Source organism: Pavona decussata, unplaced genomic scaffold (assembly GCF_977016875.1).
Source record: "Pavona decussata unplaced genomic scaffold, jaPavDecu1.1 SCAFFOLD_161, whole genome shotgun sequence".
NCBI lineage: Eukaryota > Metazoa > Cnidaria > Anthozoa > Scleractinia > Agariciidae > Pavona > Pavona decussata.
Window position 1 is genome coordinate 1,029,136 of NW_028145572.1, and position 22,630 is coordinate 1,051,765.

The window sequence follows — 22,630 nt, forward strand, 5'->3', positions numbered from 1 at the left end:
GTCGTCTGCGCTTATTTTCTCAGTCGAGAGAAACTGGTCGTCAGCTTGGTGCTTTGTAACCTTTCAGACTCTGTAGCCAGGCCTCAAAATAAATCAAGATGGAGGGGAAGGCGGAAGGTACAGGTAAGCTAAAAGGTTCTCTTAGAAAAAACCTTGAAGAAGTATTCAGGACGCACATTTGATTCGCATGGCCTATTGTCTTTTAAACTTTGGTTTGTGATCAAAGTTAGGTAAAATAAACTCAAACCAAAATCAGTACCCCTTCCATGATTCTTGAGCTTAACTCAAGCTGCCCATGAAATGGTAATGATTTTAATGATTTTGGTACAAGGTCATGTAAGCTTGACGGGTAGTGTCATCGCAATTTCCTTTTTCCGGCAAAAAAAAATTACTATTAAACGTTATACTGTGCTCAAACATGAATTGCTTCTAGATCACCAATAAGAAGGAGTCAAGTAAATTTCAAACATCAATTTATTATCAGATTAATGTAACTCGCTAACACACAGAGGAAGATCTTGAAGTTGTTGGTAGGACTGCTGTTCGTGCCTGTATCGGCTGGTCAACAAAGTCATCAGCCCACCCTTTTTAAGTTGGCGTTAATTTCCTTCTTGGCCAACTGTAGCTATAAACATTGTGTACTAGATTAAGCATTTTCAGGCCGTATTTTTTGAAGACATTGCCAAAAAAGTTTCTATGCATTTAATAAGATAGATGACACAGTCCCTTAAATATTAGACTCTCAAATTACAATATTCATCTTGTCCCTTTCAAATTACTTTTTGTACCCTGGTAACATGGCATGTTTTAAGGCAATATCCATATCCCCCACTTCCCCTCACAGAGGGTTGTTTTGGTTGGAAACCCTCACCCCACTCCTCTGGAAATTCCTCTCTAGCTTCATACTTTCCTTTAAAAAGTTTAGCTTTAAAGGTCCCCCTTTCCCTTGGGAATTTATAACAACAACGACTACTTGTATTTAATTTTGTAGTAATGCATTGTACACGACCCCACAAGCTTTCAGCTTTTATATACATCGTGTATAAATAAAGGCAACCTACCTACCTAACCACCTACCTAACCTTCCATAGGGGATAGTAGTAGCCACACAATATTGGTAAAATGTCAAGCAACCAGATGTCATAAAATGTGAAGAAAATCATTTCCTTTCTAATATGAAGATAATGCCAACCACCAAATTCTTATTATAATGAGATCCTACACCTGTATCAGAAATGCGTGGTAGCTAGAGTGGAGAACATACATTTTGAGCTTCAAATACTTTTGTTGCATTTGTTGGAACAGAGGAAGAGGGAGAGATGGCACGGCTGCGGCATCGTCAGCGCCGTGGAATGTTGAAGATGTATTATGGAGTCAGTGATGATTCTGGTAAATCAACTGCTGTAGATTACTGTGACATCAACGGAGCCCACTTCAAGCCAGAGGAATTTTTAGAAAAGCTTTTCAAGGAAAAATCATTAACAGAATTGCTGGATAAAGAGACAGATATTGCCAAACGTAAGTTAGGATGTTTTGCTACTAAATATTATGGCATATTATTGGAAGTAATCAGTTATTAATCACCATCTGAGGAAGCCTATACTCTATCATGCAAAATGCTCATTGTGATAACAAAAGAAGTATTAGAATAGAGGTCCAGTGCTGCAGTGGTCAGCATGTTGGAAGGTTAGTGGTTTGAGAACCACTAGCCTTTGCCATAATAATAATAATAATAATAATAATAATAATAATAATAATAATAATAATAATAATAATAATAATAATAATAATAATAATAATTATAATAACAATAACAATAACAATAACAATAATAATAATAATAATAATAATAGTTATTATTTGTATGAGTTTTAGACTTTCAGACATCTAGACTATGACTTTTATATATGTATATAATATATTTTGTTGATTTATTAACAAGCTATTTCAAGTTTCGTTTGGCTCACAGGTTACGCTATGTGCCCTGTGTTGCTTTCTGATATTAACTGTGCATACAGATACAGTGTAGTTTTACTGCGCAAAATAATAATAATAATAATAATAATAATAATAATAGAGTATTTCATAACTTGCTTACAGGGCTCAAAGTTTATTTTTGACTTTGGGAGCACCTGTGCTACCAGGTGTAAATTTCTAAGCGCACTGCCGAAATTTTAGTCGCGCAGCTAAAAATTTTAGGAGCACAACTTAAAATAGCACCAAAAAGAAAAATCAGAAGCTTCAGACATTTTATCAGTGATCATTGATAATGGTGTCATGACGACACCCAAACGTTGTTCATTTTTTTTGCTTATTTTCGCTTGCCGATCGTTTACCAGCATGGTAATGTTTTATTTCAATCGTGTGTTTGTTTCTTTCAGCCTCTTACTGTACGTTTGCGATAGCAATAATACTGTTTCATTTTTTAGAATATTATATGTTATGGTACGTTAAACAATATAATAAGAAAAAACGAAGGTAAGGAATAACGTCATTGAATCCTTTCGATCAAACGAAATGCTTCAAGTCCCACGGATCACCAACTGAAATTAATTTATCTGGCCACTTTCTGTAGGAAAGTTTAGGTCGCCTTGATCTCTGCCCACTGTTTAACCACTTCACAACTGCTGTAGTTGGGTCAAATGTGTTGGAAGGCAGCAGCCGGCTGTTTGAGAATAAATTGTCTTTTTGTAAATGAGCGTTTCGGAAAAGAGAATAAATTACATCGTTGACTGCGCATTGACTTAACTGAAATAAAATTCATTGTTTCACAGGAAATACGTAACACTTGTGCTTGCCTTGAAGAAAAAATGTCTCTTAACCCAGATTTTTTAGACATTCTTGACTCTTTGATATCGGCAAAGCGAACTAAATGGCGCAAGAAAGCACGTGTTTCAGAAGGTTGCCTTCACTCGTACGGGTCAGCGGTGCGGTCACAAAACCGAGAAGAGTCTGGGGTGGGTTGAAACACGGACAAGAAATGGACTTGGAAATGGGAAAACAACAAATAAAACACACACTGATGCAAGAAAAACGGTGTAACTTTATTATGTGGAACCTAATTGCGTTACATCCACATTTGAATTTATTATTTCAAGCTTCTGTTTCGTGTTTAATCAGGCAGAGTACACAATAATTGTCAGGTGAGGAATCAAAGTAGCCCCGATTCAGGCGCACTGAACTTGGGCATTTTTAGGCGCGTGAGTGCGATCACATATGATTTTTCAGGCGCAAAATAAAAAATCTAGTCGCATATGTGACCAGCTGGTCGCTAACATTGAGCCCTCGCTTACAGTAAAATTATTGTCAAATTTTGCTGAATGTAACCATACATGAACTGGCATCTCATCCAGAGGGGAATAATAATACCCCTCGCTAGTCACTTCATGCTAGCTATCGTGTGATAAAGTAGTATCTCTTCCACGAGGGGTGTAGCAATCCTCCTAGTTGCTTCATCCAGCAGAAAACTGGGTTCATTTAGCTCTGACTGAGGCTCATCTGTGCCTTCTGTACAACTTTACACTGTAGTATAAGAAATAACAGCAGAATTTTGTATGTGTGTGCTTTTTAGTATTGACAGTTTCTTCGGCTACTATAAATTCAACATTTTTTAATTTCATTGTTGTTACTAATTTTGCACATCATACTATAAAATTTTGATAAACTTACACAAAGCAACTATAAATTAAAACTACTTTTTTTCCAGAAATCAGATCTTTGGACAGTGAAATGCAGACTCTAGTCTATGAAAACTACAACAAATTTATAAGCGCCACTGACACCATAAGAAAGGTAACTAATTTGAAGCAAAATAATTTCAGGGTTCTACATGTGTACAAAATGCAAAGCAAAGGGTGCATACCTTGGGGAAAATGGAGTTTTGGAAACCGGCACAAATGAAATGGCATTTGTCAGCACCAGAAAGTAAGAAACAGGAATTAAGTTGTGGCTGTTTTTACAGTTTGACAAATTAAAGAACAAAGAGGAGGTCTGAGTCAACAAGTGGTTAACAGGATTAGTTTCTAAGAAAATGTCAGCTGCATTGGTGAGAGAATGGAAACAAATGTTTGGTTTTATATCAATGGAGTTTATGAGATAATTTGGCCACTGTAAAGAGATTCAAGTACTGACGTTTTGAGCATTATTATTTCGTCAGAAAAAATCAGTGAAAGGCTAATTAACGAAAAGTCAACACTCAAACTGACGAAGGGCTAACAATCAGCACTGAATCTCTTTATGTGTAGTGGTCAAATTACCTTTAGTTATCAGCGCTGTTGATAAAGCCAAGCATTTGTTTCTGGGTCAACAAGAACTGGGCTTGAAGTAAAGGAAGCAAGAACTGTACACCCTGTTGTCACTCCTCTCCCCCTCCCTCCTCTCCCCCATGACAAAGTACTTGACTACAAGAAGTTGGCGCAGCTTTAAATGATGACTTGGAATATTTAATTTTTATTATGTAGATGAAACATGATTTCAAGAAAATGGAAGAGGAAATGGACAAGCTGCGAGAAAACATGTCAACGATCACTGAGTTTAGTGAAAAGATAACTGGGACCCTGCAGGGAAAGAGACAACAAATCACCAAATTATCAGGTGTTCATACTCTCCTGAAAAAGGTATCTTCTGTTCATACATAAATAGTGATGTTGACTTTGACCATTGATTACTTGCTGATTTTACAATCATTTAAGATTTGTTAGGCAGGATTTTACACTAAATTTTGACTCTTTTGCCAACAGCTCCAATTTCTCTTTGAGCTTCCTTCAAGGCTGAATAAGTGTGTTGAAATGAAGCAGTATGGACTTGCAGTCAGGTATTTAGAAAATAATTGAAAATACAGCTTACTACACACATTCTGTCAGCAATTGTACTCATTCCCTGGAAGACTTCCTGCACAGGATCTTAAGTAAGCTTCAAACATGACAGCAAATGGAGATCTCATAAAATCCTGATATCTATGGTCCAATATTAATATTGAAACATCCCTTTTTATACACATACATATTTTTAACCAGAGAATGTTTTTTTAACTATCGTCCTATAGAATATTTTACACTGGATCCACTAATTGCCATTTCACAATCATTGACGATGACCTATCTAGATAACAACTATATTTTCTTGCCCAGATTACTGATCCATTCACTCTAAGACTGTAAAATTTCAAACCGGTAATTCCTAGGCATTTTGGGCAGACTTATTTTCAGGGAAGAGGGTTTTTAAAAACAGCTTGCTTGTGTCTTAAAACAGTTCACCCTAACAGTGGAAGGATTTTAACATCAGATATTTGGAAGGCATATATTCAGGGAGACCTGCATTTGGAATTTTATAACTACTCTTATCAAAATCTTCCCACAAGTATGGCCGTGTCCTAAATCAACTGCAGGTAGTAGAGTGTGGGCATTAAAATGGTTGTAGTGACAAAGCATGGGCATTTGTTTACGGTCTTTTCTTTAATTAAGCCTGGTTTAATCTACTTAATATGCACTTACAGGTATTATGCAAAAGCCAGAGATGTTCTTCATCATTACAGCCACATGCCGTCATTCCACGGCATTCATCAAGACTGTGACGAGATCGTAAAACAACTTATAGTACAACTGAGGGAGCAACTTAGAAATCCAAAGGTTACTACTTGAACTTACTATTAATGATAATAAAATAAAAACATAAAAGAAATGCTTTGTTTATAGTTGAAATGCACTTAGCTACCCAAAGCTAGTTTACAGGCATTCCACTCAGAAATAACAGGAAACAAATAATAATCAAATGAACATAACATGTTAAAATGGCAATCCCAACTGGCAGGAGGCAAACCAGCTGGCTATTTACAAGCGTGGCCGAGGCGGGACTTGAACCCGGGACCTCCGGATTTCAAGTCCGACGCCCTAACCACTGGGCCACGCCACCTCCTTATTCTTTTTGGTCATATTGGTTTCAAAAATGTTTTTCTCCATTATTTGTACAATGTTCAGCAGTCAACCAGCCATCCAGTAAATCAGTCATTCTCATCATCAAAGCAAGCATAGTATTGTAGTTCTTATTATAACATGTTTGTATCATTCATTTCTCTTTAGTCCACACCCAAACAGTTGGCCGAATGTGTTGATTTACTTCTTCAGCTAAAAGAGCCTGCTGATGAACTTTGTGATGAATTCCTAGCACAGTAAGATTTGCAAAATGTATAACTTATTTGTATGCTAAATATTCTTATTTCGGAACAGTCTTAGTTTTGCAATTTTGGATTGGTGACTCTTGTGACAGTCTCACTTTTTAAATGTAGAGAATTCCTCAAACGTTTTCTCTTACAAAGACAAGACAATTTAACATAGAGATGTGACATCAAATTTTGTTTGTTACTGAAAAATGACAATTTTATGTCATAAAATTCCCCATAACACATTGAAGAGTGCACATAGCGTAGTTTGAAATCAATGGGCTTATTCATATTGACCTGTCCAGTCAGCCCTTAATACATCTACTCATTTGAAATGTGTTCAGTGAATTAAAGTGCATCAACAGGATGGTGCACAAGTATGATGAGATTTTATTATCCTCACAGTGCTCAAGAGAGACTGGATGAAAATTTGAAGGCTCTTAAGGCACAGGTGGATTTAAAGTTGTCAGCAGATAAGGCGACAGTTGCATCTGAAGGCAAGTTATTGAACGGCTACTTTTTTATTCCATACTCTCCTCATTGGGAACATGGGATTGAATATTCTGTTTTTGTCCTGTTAATAAGACAGATTCTGTCCATTTTTGTAAAAAAAATTTTTCAACAGATGGAGGAGAAGAAGAGACAGATGACGACTCAAAAACACTGAGACCCATGGTGAGTGGTTACTGCAAGCATCACCACATAGAGTCATGTAAAGACCTTTGTCACATGGGGCCATATTGAGTCTTAGGAGAATGAAAATGCGTGGTTTTTGCACAGCAAGGCTCGTCCAGACGCGAATTCAATGTGAGGCTTGCCATGCAAAAACAAAGCTTTTTATTCTCCTGAGGCTCAACATGGCTGCCAAGTGACAAAGGTGTAAATGGTTAATTCTCTAAGCAACTGGTGAAACACTGGAACTGTATGTAGCATTCAGAACAGTATGCTTGGTCCCAAAGAGACCAAAACTCACATTAACTCCATCTTTGTAACACACACACTTCAATAAAAGACACTCAGCTCCTTCTCTTTGGTGTTTTTAGTTCCAAGCATAGTTTATGCCTCAGTAACCAGATGGAATAAATGCAACTTATGGGCTTTGAATGGCCCACAAAACATTACCCCTTTACCAATGAAATTATTATTTTGAATGCCATTATTGTTCTACAGGACTTGTTGGAATTTATTGATTGTGGCTGTAACGGCTTCCTCAGTACAATTTGCTTGGTGATTGCTTCATACAAAGAACAGTTTATTCAACGACAGATGGCTGAGTAAGAATGAATAGACAGCATTTAATAATAGTGAATATTCCCAGGCTCTTCTATTTAAATTAATGCTTTTAATTGAAGCTTTATTATCTCTGAAAAATACATGGTTACCCCCAATTTTCTTTTTGGATACCAAGAGCACTTGCTTAGTTCTGCTTTCTCCGCATAGTTTTAAACCGCACAAAAATATTCCTGTATTAGTAGGCACCACACATAGGAAAACCGTGTACCTGGAGATGCACAGAAGATATGCACAGTAACAAAAGTAGGCACCGTCCTTAACATTGAACTTTAATGATTCGAACTACAGTATGTTCTGTATCATAATGTTGTTACTCCTTCTTCTTCCATCATGATTGTAGGCATGGTCAAGATCAACAAGATCTAGAAAAGATAGTGACTGAGAAACTGTCTAGTTTTATTCTGTCACTGATGAGGGAATACTTCAAACTCACAGAAGCCAGGATTGAGCTGGAGGTAATTGTGCACCCTTCACATTCACAAATTGCCACACTTCTTCTAATTGAACGGTTTTGTGCAGAACAGAGTGTATAGCTCTTTTGGTCAAAAAGTCAGAAAATACTCCAAACTTGCCCAGTTTTACCCTGCACTGTGGATTTTGTGTGGCAAGCCACAGAAGGAATCAGTTTTTATGTGCCAAGAATAATTTACCAGGAATTTTGCCTCTGTGTTAATGTAGTGGCAATTTCATGTGATTAAATCTGTTGAAATTCATGCCCCTTTTGCACAAAAGCCTTAAATTATAAATTATTCATGTACTGTTAACATTTGCATGTAAAGTGCACTTGCTAGATTCAATTTAACAGCCATTTCTTTGTCTCCAAAACATGGGAGTTTGAAGTAAATACTCAAAGCTATCAATTATTTGTTTACTTCTCTCAGTCTGATACAGGAGACGATGTTCTTTTGGTGCGAGCATTGGATCGCTTTCACCGCAGACTTCAAGCTGTGCAGAAATTACTCCCTGAGATAGGTGTTGGACGGTATGTAGTGTAATGTTTTGTGGAGATTAATCAAAATTGTGACTTATAGCAACGGAAGTGAATATACTGTACACTTTAGCATCATGGCTTTATAATTCTGTTCAAATTTGATAGCATGGACTGTCTGTAGTGAGAAGTGTGTGTTTGACTTGATTCTGATTGTCAGTTTGCCTTCAAGGAATTTGCCTTTAAGTCAAAGTCACGATAAAAATTCAGAAACCAGTTTGTGAAGTTTTGTTTTATTCAATTTTTTTGACTAGTTTGGGAGCAAACATTGTGGCCCGCTCTGCCCATAACAGAGTCAAAGCATATTCCAAGACTCTTAGACAACACTTTGCTGGTAAGTAATTTTGATTACAAAAACAGTTTGCCTTTGACTAGTTGGATTGCTTTGTGGGAAACATGTATTTTTATATGCCAAGATTTAACCTGTTCTAGGTGTTCATAAATTGAGGAGTGGCACGAAGTGCGAGAATGAGGGAACTTAAACAACGACGACACCAACAACAACGAAAACGTCATTGGAAAATTTTATTTTATTTTATTTGTGCTACTTCGCGTTTACTTCAACTCGTTCAACTTGTACAAAAACGGCGAACTACCCAGGACCCAGATTGGTGAGAGTGTCGTTCAAGTTAAGAAAGAAAATGAAAAATTCACCGTCGTGTGTTCACGTTCTCCAAAAAACCTTGAATTTGGTCATTTCATGCACGATGTTGTTTTGCAGAAGACGGCAAAGAACTGTGCCAAAATTTAAAACGCACGGGCAGACCGATTGTTTTCCTCATTAAAACTATTGTTTTACGGCGTTTCCGTTGCCGTCGCCGTCGTCGTGGCTTAATTTTCCTAATAATTAGGTGGCGGAAGACTTGTGAAAGAAGGCGAGAGAGAACATCGTCCGCCCAGTCTCTTTCTTTTTTTTTTCTTTTTGCGCGCGCTTTTTCTTTTTTGGCGGTCCTCTCCACTATCTGAACATCTGGAACAGAGCCATCACTTTGTTTTAAACCAGTTAAGTGGAATTTCTTTGTATTTAGTTTGTTTAACAGATATCAGACAGTCCCTTGCAACTCCATTAACCACATCTGGGAAGGAGAAGCCACCATCACTCTCGGATTTGTTGTCAACCATGAACAATTCACTCACCAACCAGCTCAAGCTGATTCTAAACAGCCTCAAGGTCAGTGTAGTTACCCATCGGATTATGACACAGTTTCTTTGTGTTACATTTTGTTTCATGATATCTGAGTTTGTGCTCCTTCACAATTAGGGGAACAAATAATACTTACGGATGCTAGGCTTCTTCCAGATAACCTTTATTGTAAGCCCATCCTTAGCCACTAATGACCTACATGTACGAATGCTTGGTTTTATCCAAAGAGTTGATAAGGTAGGTAATTTGACCACCGTTAGGACTGACGTGCTGTCATTTCGGGCGTTAGCCCTTCTTCAGAACGAATCCAAATTGAATTGGATTCGCTCTGACGCATGACGAAGGGTTGGGGACTTAACGCAACTACGACGGCAACGCCAACGAAAACGTCACTTGAAAATACAAGTTCGTGTTACTTCTACTACTTTGGGCTTATTCCAATTCGTTCAACTTCTACAATGTGGCCGAACTATTCAGTAACAGAACAGGTGGGAACAGTCTTCAAGTTAGCACAGAGAACGAAAATTTACTGTCATGTGCTCACGCTCTCCATAAAACCTCGAATTTGGGCATTTCACGTTGTTGTTTGACCGAAGATGGCGACGAAATGTATCAAAATTTGTAATGCCCGTGCACAGCTTTGTTTAGCTCATTAAGCCTTTTCTTTATTGACGTCTTCGTTGCCGTCAGCGTCGTGTTTGCGTTGGTTAGCGCTAACCATTGGTTAAGAGATATGAAAACCTATAGGTTGTCATGGTATTAAACCCGGGTTAGCGCTAACCATGCTTCGAGCAACTGGGCAACGTTAGCTCTCAAATTTCTTTATGGTGGTCAAATTACGTTATCAACTCTATTGATAAAACCGAAAAATCGTGTGCACTCCCCCACCGACACAGCACCACAGTTTCTTTAGAAACTAACCTCTTATCTATCCACTAATGACCTTGTTTTGCATCATCTGTCTTTCCAGACCTTCATTGGAAGTGACATCACATTCGCTGTCAAACCATACTTCCGGGGACCGTTCTGTTCTGATGACGTCAGAGAGGGCCTGGCAGTGGAGTTCATACGTCATGTCCTACAGTCTGCCAAGGTTAGTATCACACAACCTCAATGTGCAGGTTAAAACTCACAGGTTAATATGACTTGGCCAACTCCAGATATAGCTGATCAGGTGGTGAATTTTACATGTTCTCATGATTTAATTTCCTTTCTAATCCTTTCTGTTTACTTTCCAGGAGTTCTGTGAAGTGGGAACAGCTCCGCCAGCTCTCATTCTCTTGTTATCAAGATTATGTCTTGATTTCCAAGAATCGACCATCTCCTATGTGGTATGTGCAGTCATTGTTGAATTCACCATTGGCTTTCAAATCAGTATCATTTTTGTTTTATTCGTATTTCAATTTAAACCTGTTGAATTGCAGTTTGCTAATGAATTGTCTGTCAGTTGTTAAAACGCTTCCTTGTTTTGCAGTTAAGTCTTACTGACGAACAGTTCCCAGTGGATGAAGAGCTGGGGCGAGGAAGCATCACGACTTCAGTCTCGGATCTTGCCACTGAGGCTCGTCACATTGCACAGGTTAGTGCTGGAGGGTTCTCCATGTATGGCTTCGATATATAATTAGAGTAACCCCCTGCCCCAACTCCACCCAGCTTCATGAGACTATCTGCCTTTAAACTTGCTACGTCTTATCTTTAAGCCCTCTATTGCTGATATCAATCGAACCAACAACTAGCGTAAACATTGGAAAGTGTACCTTAGTTTAGTTGGTCATTGCATGCAAAACAACACTGAAATATTTTGCTTGATTTTTTTATCAGAACTTATTGAATCATTATGTAAGGATGCAAGGACTAACGATATCTCAGGTTGGTGTTAGACTCATAACCTGTTATCTCCTCTTCTCTAATCACCTAACATCAGCGTAACGTCAATTGTGAGCTGAGCTCAATCAATTCATTGTCCACCCACCAGGCATCAGATTTGATGCTTCCGTTTCGTCAGTTTAATAAGATTTAGTTTTCAATAGAAATTTTATTCACCCAATGCACTTCTTTTGAGTGTTCACATGAAACATTTTATTGTAAAGTGGGCTGGGCTAATACCTTTCATTTACAGAATATTTCCCGCAAAGATTTTACGGTATTTCTCAGTTTTTGGATGGGGAAGATTTTGGCGTTTATGTAAGAGGCATTTATTCACACGGATGCTTCATCCAATCTTTTTAAAGAGCAAGTGAAGATATTCAATGAGGCCGGAAGATTTATTTGTGTTGTTATCTCGGTACCCACTCCGCAGATGATCCGAAAAAGCGTGGAGACACGTGACTGGATGAACACGATTGAACCGCGGAATGTTCGCGCTGTTATGAAGCGTATTGTGGAAGACGTGACAGCCATAGATACACAAGTGGGTCAGCTGTATGAGGAAGGAGTCCATAAAGCTCACAGCTCAGGTTTGTATTAAAAACAATAATGCTTGTGGATGAGACTTGCACAAATTTCAAACGCTGGTTACTTCGCAGTATATTTACCCTATTAGCAAGTGTTTCCGTGGTTTTTCGGCTGCGTTTTTCGCCTTTTGACCTCCTCCCCAACTTTCGCGCGATCAAAACGCGAAAAATACAGTAAACCCGTACTGGTATTACCGCACCACTCGCAATCTCGAGTAGAAACTCGTTTTGTTTTATGCTAGCTGTTGTTTACAGTAATTTACGTCTGGCAATCTTGAACTACCACTTTCTCCAAAGGATTTCGCCTTCCCTGGAATGTACGGGAGCGTACGTGGTTTCATTCCCTTCAACAAATGGAGCTGAACGAATAACCAAATCTTTCCTTCGATTCAACTAAGGAAATTAACAGTCTTTCTTTTTTCCCGATTCAGATTCCAGTAAATTCACCTACACATACCCATCCAAACCCAGTCGGTCCCAGTGGAGTTACACGGCCAGGTAACATCGTTTAATACCCAGAGTGTTTTTTTTTTTTTGTTCACTTATTTACAGTGACATGCATATCTATTTTTATAGGTCCCAGAAACCTTTGCAGCATGATCACTCACAAATTCTCGTGTTTTCTTGGCGCTGAATTATCCAATCAGAATTCGAGAAAAACTGCCAGTAAACCATTGCAAGTTCACTGTTGTCTTTGAGTTGGGTTCCTGTAGGCTGTTCTCGAATTCTGATTGGATAGTCCAGCCTCAAGAATGTCAATAATCACATTACATTAAAATATTTACAACTTGAGTTGGTTTCCTGGAAGCAATTCTCGAATTGTAATTGGTGAATCTGCCTCCACGAAATTATACGAATAATTACAAGCTAAAGTGAAAGTGACAAATCGTACGAGACATTTGTTGGCTTCACACTACAAGCTAAGTTAGTTTCAAGTAAGCACTTGATTCAAGTGCACTTGAAAATCTCAAGTCGCACTTTAGAAAACTTGGCTTCACACCTGGTGACAAAGTATACACTTGAAGCACAAGCTGTCAATCATCGTTCGCGGTAAAATCAGAAATGCGACTGCTCGCCGGAAAATCATGAAGGCTTTACAACGGAAAAACGTTTTGTGTTGTTTACTCTTTATTTTGTCTTTAATTTTAACTCAGAGAGTTTTAACATTACAGGAAATGCATAGGTACTTCATTGTTTACGAGTACTTGGCGACCAAACAAAAGAACAGGCGACATCTTCTGAACTGAAAATCGATGGTTCAGGCTGTCCGTAAAGATGAAATTCAAATAAGATCTTAAGTTTAAATCGGCTTTTCCTTCTTTTTTATGTTTACTTACAAAAAAGACTGTTCCATGGAGTCCTCAAACTGCGAGGCGTATCTCCAACCATCCATTTTGATTTTTTTTTTTAATTAATTTTAGTTCACGGCAAAATGTTTATCTGTCCTGGCACCGCAGCACGTGGCTTTCAATTGGTTTCCCTTTCCCTATTGGTCAAGTACGTTCTCAAGTGTGGTGTTGGCCATACTTGGCGGCGTACTTCGGCTTCTTTGAACTGCGAAAGTTTCCATGGTCACTAAGTAAAGTTCAAGTTGGTAGGTTTTACCCCTTCACACTCAAAGTAGGTTTCAAGTGCACTTAGATTATACTTACAAGCTCTAGTGTGAAGCCCCCTATTAACTACTATAAATGCACATGCCACCTTCAAGAATTTTTGCAAGAATACAAATATTAGTTGCTTATCACCGTTGTGTACATTTCATTTTTTTTTTTTTTTCATCAGCACCGCGTTTGATTCCAGTCTCCTCAGCAATATCCAGAAACTGTTTTCAGAAAGAATTGAGATTTTCAGCTCGGTGGAATTCTCCAAGGTTTCCGTATTAACTGGCATAGTTAAGATAGGATTAAAGGTAAGTTTGGGGAAGGCAAAGCAATCTGTGTCACTGAACTTTCTCCATCCAGTCGCCCGTTTCCCGAAAACCCCGTTTACCAGGCGCCTGATTATCAAAACACCCGAGTCTTCGCGCCCGAGAAGTTTCTTTTGATTCGTTTTCTGTCGAATGGTGGTCGTTTTTCGTGCAAACTGGTCCAACGTGTTCAGTTCTTAATCTTGTGACGTTTTCAGCGTTTCAGAATCATTAAAAATCTTATCCTGGTAATGAACATTGTACACGCAAAATAGTTTTCGGTTCCGTGATGTTTCAGTTCGGAGGTTTTGAGAAACGCACGCCAGGCCCCGCCTTCGTTTGTTTGCTAAGCCGTTTATGGCAAACGGCAACTGTCGGTGTCTGATAATTTTCCTGAATTGCTTATTTTCGTTTCTGCGTGAAGTTGAGTTGTTTCGCGTTAGATTTATTTTGCGCGACTTTCACATGGTAGTTATTTAAAATTCTTTTGAGACTAAAACGTGAACGGGAAATCTGACATTTATCGTTTTCGTAAACGTGATCCTTAAGTCTGGTATACCGGAACTCACTTGTTTTATTTGCAAAATAAAACTTGGGCCCACAAGTATCTGAAAGTTAATATTCGCTTCGAGAAACGCTTTTTCGGAACCGAGCAACGCTCCAAGTTTAAATACTGGGCCCCGATAGATTAAGGGATTCAATAGTCGAGAAACTGTTCCCTTGGCTGTTGTAAGGCTGTGGATCATGGCCATAATCTAAGATCTTGTGAGGCGAACCCAGCGCACCTCAGAATACCTGTATCACGTACTACCAGGCACAAACAATCGTTTATTCTTAGAGGTGCTAAACTTAACTTGACTTAACTTAATTTAACTTGACATATTTTGACTGTATATATACATGTCGTGTTTTGAATTTCTTTCTTTTTTTACTGTAACATTACCGTAATTCTTTCGCCGAAGGTAATAAATAAAAGTATTATTATTATTATTATTATTATTATTATTATTATTATTATTATTATTATTATTATTATTATTATTTTAAAAACTGCAAAAGCCGTGAACGAAGATCCTGCTTGCTTGTACGTTGGATCTCACAGGAGATCTAATCAGCCAAACTTGAAAAATAGACGATGGGAAGTCCAAAGACTACTGCAAAGCTGACACAACGTAATATATTTTAAAACAATATTTCGGCTGGCCAAACCAGCCTTCTTCAGGTTTAGATGTTACTAAATTATATCAATGAAATTACAATATATATCATGGAGGATGTTGCAATACATGGGAGCAGCGGAAATGACGTTTACAAGGTGGTACCAAAGGATGAGGAAATAAGTAAAATAAAAAAAATTACAATTCATCACGTCTATTCAAACCGTGGGGTTCCAAGGTCCCCGCTAAATCTATAAGAAAAGATTCTCTTCAATCAGAAAAGCCAGAGAATCTTTTCTTATAGATTTAGCGGGGACCTTGGAACCCCACGGTTTGAATAGACGTGATGAATTATAATTTTTTTATTTTACTTATTTCCTCATCCTTTGGTACCACCTTGTAAACGTCATTTCCGCTGCTCCCATGTATTGCAACATCCTCCATGATATATATTGTAATTCATTTATATAATTTAGTAACATCTGAACCTGAAGAAGGCTGGTTTGGCCAGCCGAAATATTGTTTTAAAATATATTACGTTGTGTCAGCTTTGCAGTAGTCTTTGGACTTCTCATCGTCTATTATTATTGTGATTATTATTATTATTATTATTATTATTATTATTATTATTATTATTATTATTATTATTATTATTATTATTATTATTGTTAATATTATTATTAATGATGGACTTATATGTAAGCATTTTCTTGTTTTTCCGCGTTTTCAAACCATGCATCTCTTGATCAAGGATCTGAAGTAATCTAAAACCCAATACTCTGAATATTTTATTTTGTTTACTTGTTTTCAGACCCTTCTAGAGTGCGTAAGACTTCGTACGTTCGGAAAATACGGCCTTCAACAGATTCAAGTCGACACACACTACCTCCAGATGTACCTATGGAGATTTGTTTCTGATGAAAAGTAAGGCTTAGTTACCCTTCCATTCTTGAATGAGGCATTTTTGTTGTAAATAGTCGATTTAGCGTTTTCTGCAAACAAGAGGCGACTTCGATTTCTTGTTTTGAACATAATTTAATGATTGACTGTCCTCCCTCGCAGACGCCCTTTTGGCTCGTCACGCAATCTTTCATCCCAACGATTGGAGAAGAAAGATTGCGTGACGAGCCAATCTGCGCGCGAGGAAGGCTAATAGTCGACGGGTGTTTGAATATAGTAATTGCAAGTTAGCCCATGAACAGCTTCTTTTTCTTTCTTTCCTTTTGTTTTCATTTCTTTCAAACCTTTTTGGTTCGTATGTACTTCCTTCTTCCCACCCTTAAAAATTGTCAAGTTCATACACGGTATCCGTAAAACCGTGTTGACTTTACTGGTCCGTTTGTGTTTCCAATGGGGCTACGTTAGGACAGCTTTTTACAGCATGTTGAAATTAAGACCGAGTACCTTTCTCTACACGAAATGTCCTTAGAATACCAAGAAAAAGTTTGCCAAGACACGGGAACGACTTTGGAAGTTGGAATTGTTTTCGTTTTGTCGCAGTTCATTTTCGTCCATTTCCGGCCATCCCTAGCAAAAGACACTTTTTTATATACTGTCAGAAAACGGTCAGGGTAATTTTAAACAAAACGGAACTGTTGTTTTTGGTGTGTCGTAAACTTTTAAAGTACTACTAAAAGCAGGTGACGCAGCCACTATAAAGCAAATAAAATATAATTCAAACCAAGGTTTTTTTCTTGACTCCTTGATTGCTATTAGTTTCAGTTTTAAATATTCTATATCTGTTTGTAAACTTTGTTACTTTATAGCCTTGTTCATTTTATGCTGGAAGAAGTTGTCAACAGTACTGTGAACAGATGCATCTCAACAGAGCTCATGGAACCTAGTGTAAGTATAGCATCATTTCTCGCCAAAAAACCTCAAAACGTGTTGTTGTATAGCGCGCGAGGTAACTGCACATGTACATGTTGCTATCCCACAATTTCCTCAGTTCTCAAGCTCGTTCCTTTCTCTAAATTCTCATTAGTATCTTGCTTACGCTCTGTTTGGCTAACCGAAAAAGAAATCAGATTTTAATCGGCATATTTTAAACTTCCACAGGTGATTGAAGTGATCTGCGAAAGAGGCTGAAAAGACAGGGAAATAAGGAAGAATTTATTGCGTATGAGACAGACTTCACCGAAAGGTTGGCTCAAAATATGTACAATCAAGTGCCACGACAAAGCCTGTATCTCGTTTCTCTTATCACCCAAGATATCGCAAATGTTGCGTGACTAAGATGGAGAGAGTTGACTTCGTAAGACCTTCAGAAAGGCGAAGGATATTTTAGGTAAAAATTGCTATGAATTTGAGTTTGGCTTGCATGCCAGCTTATAACTGAAAGGTTTGTACAAACAGACAAAAATTATCGGCGGTGAAGAAAAGTCTAAAATGAAGAATGTTCTTCTACGTCTGACGTAGTTGCTAAACTGACATGTGTTAACAGTTGCACATTCTCAAATATTCTGAATTTTTCGAAGTAAAAATAGTTGCATCGGGGACTGTTGATGCTGGATGGTGGCTGGACAAAATTTTAGCTGAAATGTTTATCACAGTAAAATCGGCAAGCACATGAGAACTTTGTTCAATCGTCTTTCACATTTCAATGTTACATTGAAACTTGGAAGAAATAAGGTTACTGTAGCAGCTGTGAAGAAGAAAACGTCGTTCCCATGATCCTCTCTCTTCCACCTTGGGAACGAGGTTTAATCTCGTACCCAGATCTCCCACGACTTCCCCGAACCGACTGAGATCTGGGTACGAGATTAAACGAGGCTGTGAAGGGCACATACATAACGTGCTACTTTTGAAATAACAGTAGTTGCATTTTGTAGAAACAGTTGTCGCGATTTGCAAGAATGGTTGTCGGAGTTTCGATGTCAATGTAAGCAAATTTTTTAGCGCGTTTTTTGGTTAATTTTTACCGCCAACGAGAGCGCGGATGATAAAAATGCGGAGAACTGACGCCGTTGGCGAAAATCTTGTGAACGCTTTTTTCAATTCTTGGATGAGAAAATCGTCGAAAATACTTTGGACAAAACTAAAGAAGTTAAGATGCGGATCAAGAGTAAGGAGATGAGGATGTTTGTAATGCCCTGTCTCTGTAATGTATGCCAAACCTTTTCGCCAAAACCCTTTTTTGAAAACCGAAAATTAGATGATTTTTTAACTGAAAAAATGCTCTTTGCTTTGAAACGGAGTGGTTATATTAATCTCAGAAAAAGCAGAACGCACGCTCTACGCAGGTTGATCAACTGCTTTCTCGCAAACCGAAGAAATAAAGTGATTATAGAAAAGCGAAAATTACATGGTCTTTTAAATAACAAAATACTCTTTGCTCTGAAACGAAGCGATTATTTGAATTTTTTGAGTGGCATGATTTAGGGATTCTTTTGGGGATTAAACAATCTGAAGATTTGTGGTAGTGCCCGCGTATCCCGGCCGCGTAGTTCTGCGAATAAAGTACAACCAAACTTGTTTTGCGTTTTTTTTTTTGTTTTTTTTGTTTTTTTGTTTTTGTTTTTGTTTTTTGTTTTTTTTGTTTTTTTGTTTTTTTTTTTTTGGGGGGGGGGGGGGTCCAGGGAGTTTTTGGGGCTTTTTTTGGGTTTGATTTTTGCTCCCATTCGATCATCCCCGTCACTTGAAATCTGGAGTACCCCCGGGGGGGGGGGGGGGGAGGCATGGTTCTCCCGCTAGACGCGGAGCGAGAAAAGAAAGACAGCTGTGTTTTTTCATTCTGTAGGTTTTGAATTGTAGCATTCTGTTAGCCATGTTGAGGGTACTTTTAAAATCACGATTACAAGATATTTTGAAACTGTGCTCCATGCAAGGAATTTTTCTGGCGTCTGAACTCCCTTTGGGGGGTCTGAAGAGAATCGACGTTATTTAGAATGAAGGGCTTTGGGTTAATTATCGTCGCTATGTTAACATCTGTCACTTAGAAACCCAAAAATATTTATGCCTCCTACTGATACGAAATTTTGATTAACATTCCAAGGCTAGAAGGGCGAGCCCCCTTAACACGCTGACGTCATAGCGGTAATGTGCTCATGTCCATTCGTGTATTTAGCATTTCTGACAAAATCGATACAAAAACGACAGTGCGGTCGAAAAATGTTTTGATGTGTTTTCATTGGGAAACGCCGTTTCCAATTTATCCGGATTAAAGCAAGCATTTAGCCTTGATCGTCGTTCGAACAACTCGACACGCAGCTGCATGCACAAAGCATAGCCGCAAACACCCCAGGCCATTATGAGAAACACTTTGAAACGCCACAACGGTAAAGTTTTGACAAGGAGTGAAAACATCTGATCTTTGCGTTTTCATTTTTCAGTGTTTGTTATGAACTCTTTTGTTTGCAATTTACTCAGACCGAACTGCTAATACCAAGCGTTCGGCGCAAACAAAAAAAAACCAACTATTTTAAACGAACGAAGTTGGAGGCAGTTGCGCCCTACGATGATTAAACCGACTCGGTTTAATTATCGTAGGGCGCAACTGTTTGAGAACGACTACATGAGTGATTTCGGGCTTGCATGAGCGAAGTTTTCGCGAAAAAAAAGCGTCGCCTCCCCAGCGCGAGGTGAAAAATCCTCTTACAGCCACCTGTGCCGAAAGTAATGCAGAAATGCTGTGCTTTGTAGCGAGAAATTCATTTAATTTCTTTCGACTTTCCAGCTGTCGCGTCGCCCACGCGAGAGTTATTGCCCGTGCGATTTTTTGCGTACACTGGTGAAAAATCGCCTTGACGGTACAAGCCAAAACTTTACTTCTTACAACCCTCAGCAACAGAAACCAAAAACTAATGGTCCTGCGGTTTTGTTATAAATTACCGTGACCTCTACTTAAACAATTCCTCTTTGAAACGAACAAACAAAATTTACATATTGTGTGCGGAAAAAGTTTTATTTACTTTCTCCCGAAGTGATCTGCACAAATTGATAAGAAGATTGTATTTATATACTTTGAACGTTTCCGAATCTGATGCAAATTTAAGATAACGCCTTTAATCCATTTAAAATACGACGTATACTAAATTAACAACCCAACACCTGCTGATTAGTGAAGCGTGCTGACCTCCGTTTTTTAAGCTTATTTCCGCAGCGAAATTGCTTCCCTCTGAGATCCGTCACATGAGCCGTACAAAACGCAACTTGTTTTGAAAATTAATCCGACAATGACCAGCTAGCGTCATGAACGTTTCATTGGAAGCGACGCACCGAGTCGACACGTCGGACATAGTCTTCACAGTCCTGTACGCGGTTGTGATATTGTCCGGTATTTTTGGAAACTCTTTGGTAATCGCCGTGGTGTGGAAAACAAGGACAATGCACACAACCACGAATTACCTGCTTGTAAACTTGGCCGCAAGCGATATCTTAGTCCTGTTGTGGTGCCCGAGCACGTACAATTTTGCTGTGGTGGGCTCGGTACCCGAGGGCAAACTGGGAGACTACTTGTGCAGGTTTTTCATTGGTGACCCGGTAGACACACTTTGTCTTGGAGTAACGCTGTTTACTCTCACTGTGTTAGCGGTTGAGCGATACCAAGCGCTTGTCAAACCGATGGCTACGAAATACACTCTTACCAAAAATAGTGTAAACTACGCCATCGCGTTCACATGGATCCTCTCACTTGCAATCAGTGTTCCGGATTTTGTCTTCACTCACATTGACACAGAAACGGGCAAATGTATCTCGCCTTTAAGCGCAGAAGGAAACGGTTTTAAAGCAACGTACGTTGCTGTGGCAATAAGCTTTTACATCTTACTGCCTTTGTTGGTGATTACGTTCTGTTATTGCCAGATTTTGAGAGGGATGTTCATAACACATACGATTTGCGCCGGGCCGGCGAACGGAAACTCTGAGAAAAGAAAGCTGGCAATTCTCATAATTGCAGTGACGGTGGCTTTTTACATCCTGTTTTTGCCGTTTGGGGTATTTATGTTACACGTCGCTTATGCAAAACACGCCGACGGCCACAAACAAAGCGACGTTGAATTGACAATGGTCAAGGTTTTGAATTTTCTTATTGTAGCAAATAGTTCTCTCAATCCAATGCTTTACGCTTTTCAAAGCGAAAATTATCGGACGGGTTTCAGAAATTTGTTTTGTCCAAGTAATTCTGTTGCCCCGCTTGAAAACGGTTTCGGTCTTGAAGAACGACGTTGAAGAAAAATGAGTACAAAATGGCACTGCACCTGCGTGAAAAACCTGGCAGCTTTCTTTGCCGTTGTCTGTATAAATTCAAGATTTTTGTGGAGAACGCACATGGGCACATGACTGTTTTACTTAAACACCCTTCTGCAGTTCCTGGGTAGTACAAATGTACCCGGCTACTTTGTACAAGTGTAAAGAGTCTCTTGGAACAATCACGAAGTAGTCTTAATGACGTGAATTTGTACAATTTCAAGTGAAAATGAATTTTTGTTGGTGTTGGCGCTGGTGTAGCGGTCGGGGCCTAAAAATGAACGCATTTATCAAACCTTAGTGTTATCTTTCAGATAATCCACTTGGAAATGAAAATATTGCCTCATCCGGTACTTACATACAAAATACGGATAAGTTACAATTAAGCTAGAAAACACGTTTCCAATTAATTTTACTAAGGTTGGAAACACTCTCGGCACCATATAAAAGTAGAGCATTTTTGTTAATGCGGTAACATTTTAAGACAATGCATCTATTGCATGACTAGAACAGGCTCTGAATGTTTCAACTATGTAAAAGAACATTGTGTAACAAACAGAGCAGGGAAGTACTGCTCAATATCTTTCATTTTAACTGACATACTTAAGAATTTTATCCGGGCCAGTGTAGACATTTAAAACAAAGGTTCAAGCTATATTCTGCTCTCGTTGTACAGCACAATAAACAGCACCACAGGAGAGTGCATGAAGTGCACAGTTGCTTTTATTTAAATGCTTGTAGATACGTCAGGGAATCTCTCATGAACTCAAACTTTAGATGGAGTTAAAGCTATGTACATTAAACAACAAGGAAATATTAAAAAGGCTGAGGAGCTACGTTGACAACAACGAATGATTAAAAAGGTTGAGTGGAGATGCGTGTCATTAATTCGGTAAGCCGAGAAAATGCATCTCCCAGATGGCACTCAACTGGTCTGAAAGCACGCGAGAGCAAAAAGGCTTATAATCGAAGATAATTCTGGTCATAAGCAACAAATAGCACGCCTTGAAGTACATTTTGACATCTTAAGGAAATCTCCTTTGAATAGACAGCAAAGCGCGTGTTCTTATGAAAAATACATTGCGTGTATTTAATAAGAATATCAGATCGGAAAATGTCCAGAAGGCAGAAGCTGGGATTATCTTGATAAACGAGTTGTTAAGCCCTTGTTAACGCCCGTAAAAACAGGAAAAATTGGCCCCGGGTCTTTTTAATAAGAGATTTTGGTTTAAAAGTTGTATTAACTCAGATTGCCATTAACTTCGGTTAAATGGTTTTTTAATATGCCAGCATAATTCGCGTATTTTATACTTTTTCAATTTCCATTTTGCTCTAAGCTGGCTTTC

The 22,630-nt window shown here is 38.5% G+C and overlaps 2 protein-coding genes and 1 non-coding gene across 3 annotated transcripts; 2 read left to right on the top strand and 1 right to left on the bottom strand.

Annotated features, from left to right (window-relative positions):
- The first annotated feature begins 72 nt into the window (after positions 1-72).
- On the top strand, positions 73-17,673 carry LOC146464612 (vacuolar protein sorting-associated protein 51 homolog). Its single transcript, XM_085129368.1, has 24 exons — positions 73-123; positions 1,306-1,518; positions 3,707-3,792; positions 4,461-4,616; positions 4,740-4,813; positions 5,495-5,627; positions 6,078-6,166; positions 6,563-6,654; positions 6,783-6,832; positions 7,328-7,431; positions 7,791-7,905; positions 8,332-8,432; positions 8,693-8,772; positions 9,467-9,609; positions 10,553-10,675; positions 10,821-10,913; positions 11,057-11,161; positions 11,404-11,451; positions 11,882-12,038; positions 12,467-12,533; positions 13,818-13,944; positions 15,910-16,022; positions 16,865-16,943; positions 17,157-17,673. Exons 1-24 carry the CDS (start codon positions 99-101, stop codon positions 17,184-17,186), a joined length of 2,403 nt encoding a protein of 800 aa, XP_084985494.1. The 5' UTR covers positions 73-98; the 3' UTR covers positions 17,187-17,673.
- On the bottom strand, positions 5,838-5,910 carry Trnas-uga (transfer RNA serine (anticodon UGA)). Its single transcript has one exon. It is a non-coding gene; the product is annotated as a tRNA-Ser (tRNA).
- A 1,437-nt stretch (positions 17,674-19,110) lies between the features above and the next one.
- Positions 19,111-21,986, top strand: LOC146464614 (QRFP-like peptide receptor). The gene has a single exon (XM_085129339.1). The coding sequence runs from the start codon at positions 20,289-20,291 to the stop codon at positions 21,264-21,266; it is 978 nt and encodes a 325-aa protein (XP_084985465.1). The 5' UTR covers positions 19,111-20,288; the 3' UTR covers positions 21,267-21,986.
- Positions 21,987-22,630: the final 644 nt, after the last annotated feature.

Coding starts and splice junctions, on each gene's coding strand:
- LOC146464612 (XM_085129368.1), top strand. CDS start 99: ATGGAGGGGAAGGCGGAAGGTACAG. Junction 8,773..9,466: donor TCTTAGACAACACTTTGCTG/GTAAGTAATTTT, acceptor CTTTGTATTTAG/TTTGTTTAACAGATATCAGA. Junction 10,676..10,820: donor ATGTCCTACAGTCTGCCAAG/GTTAGTATCACA, acceptor TTTACTTTCCAG/GAGTTCTGTGAAGTGGGAAC.
- LOC146464614 (XM_085129339.1), top strand. CDS start 20,289: ATGAACGTTTCATTGGAAGCGACGCACCGAGTCGACACGTCGGACATA.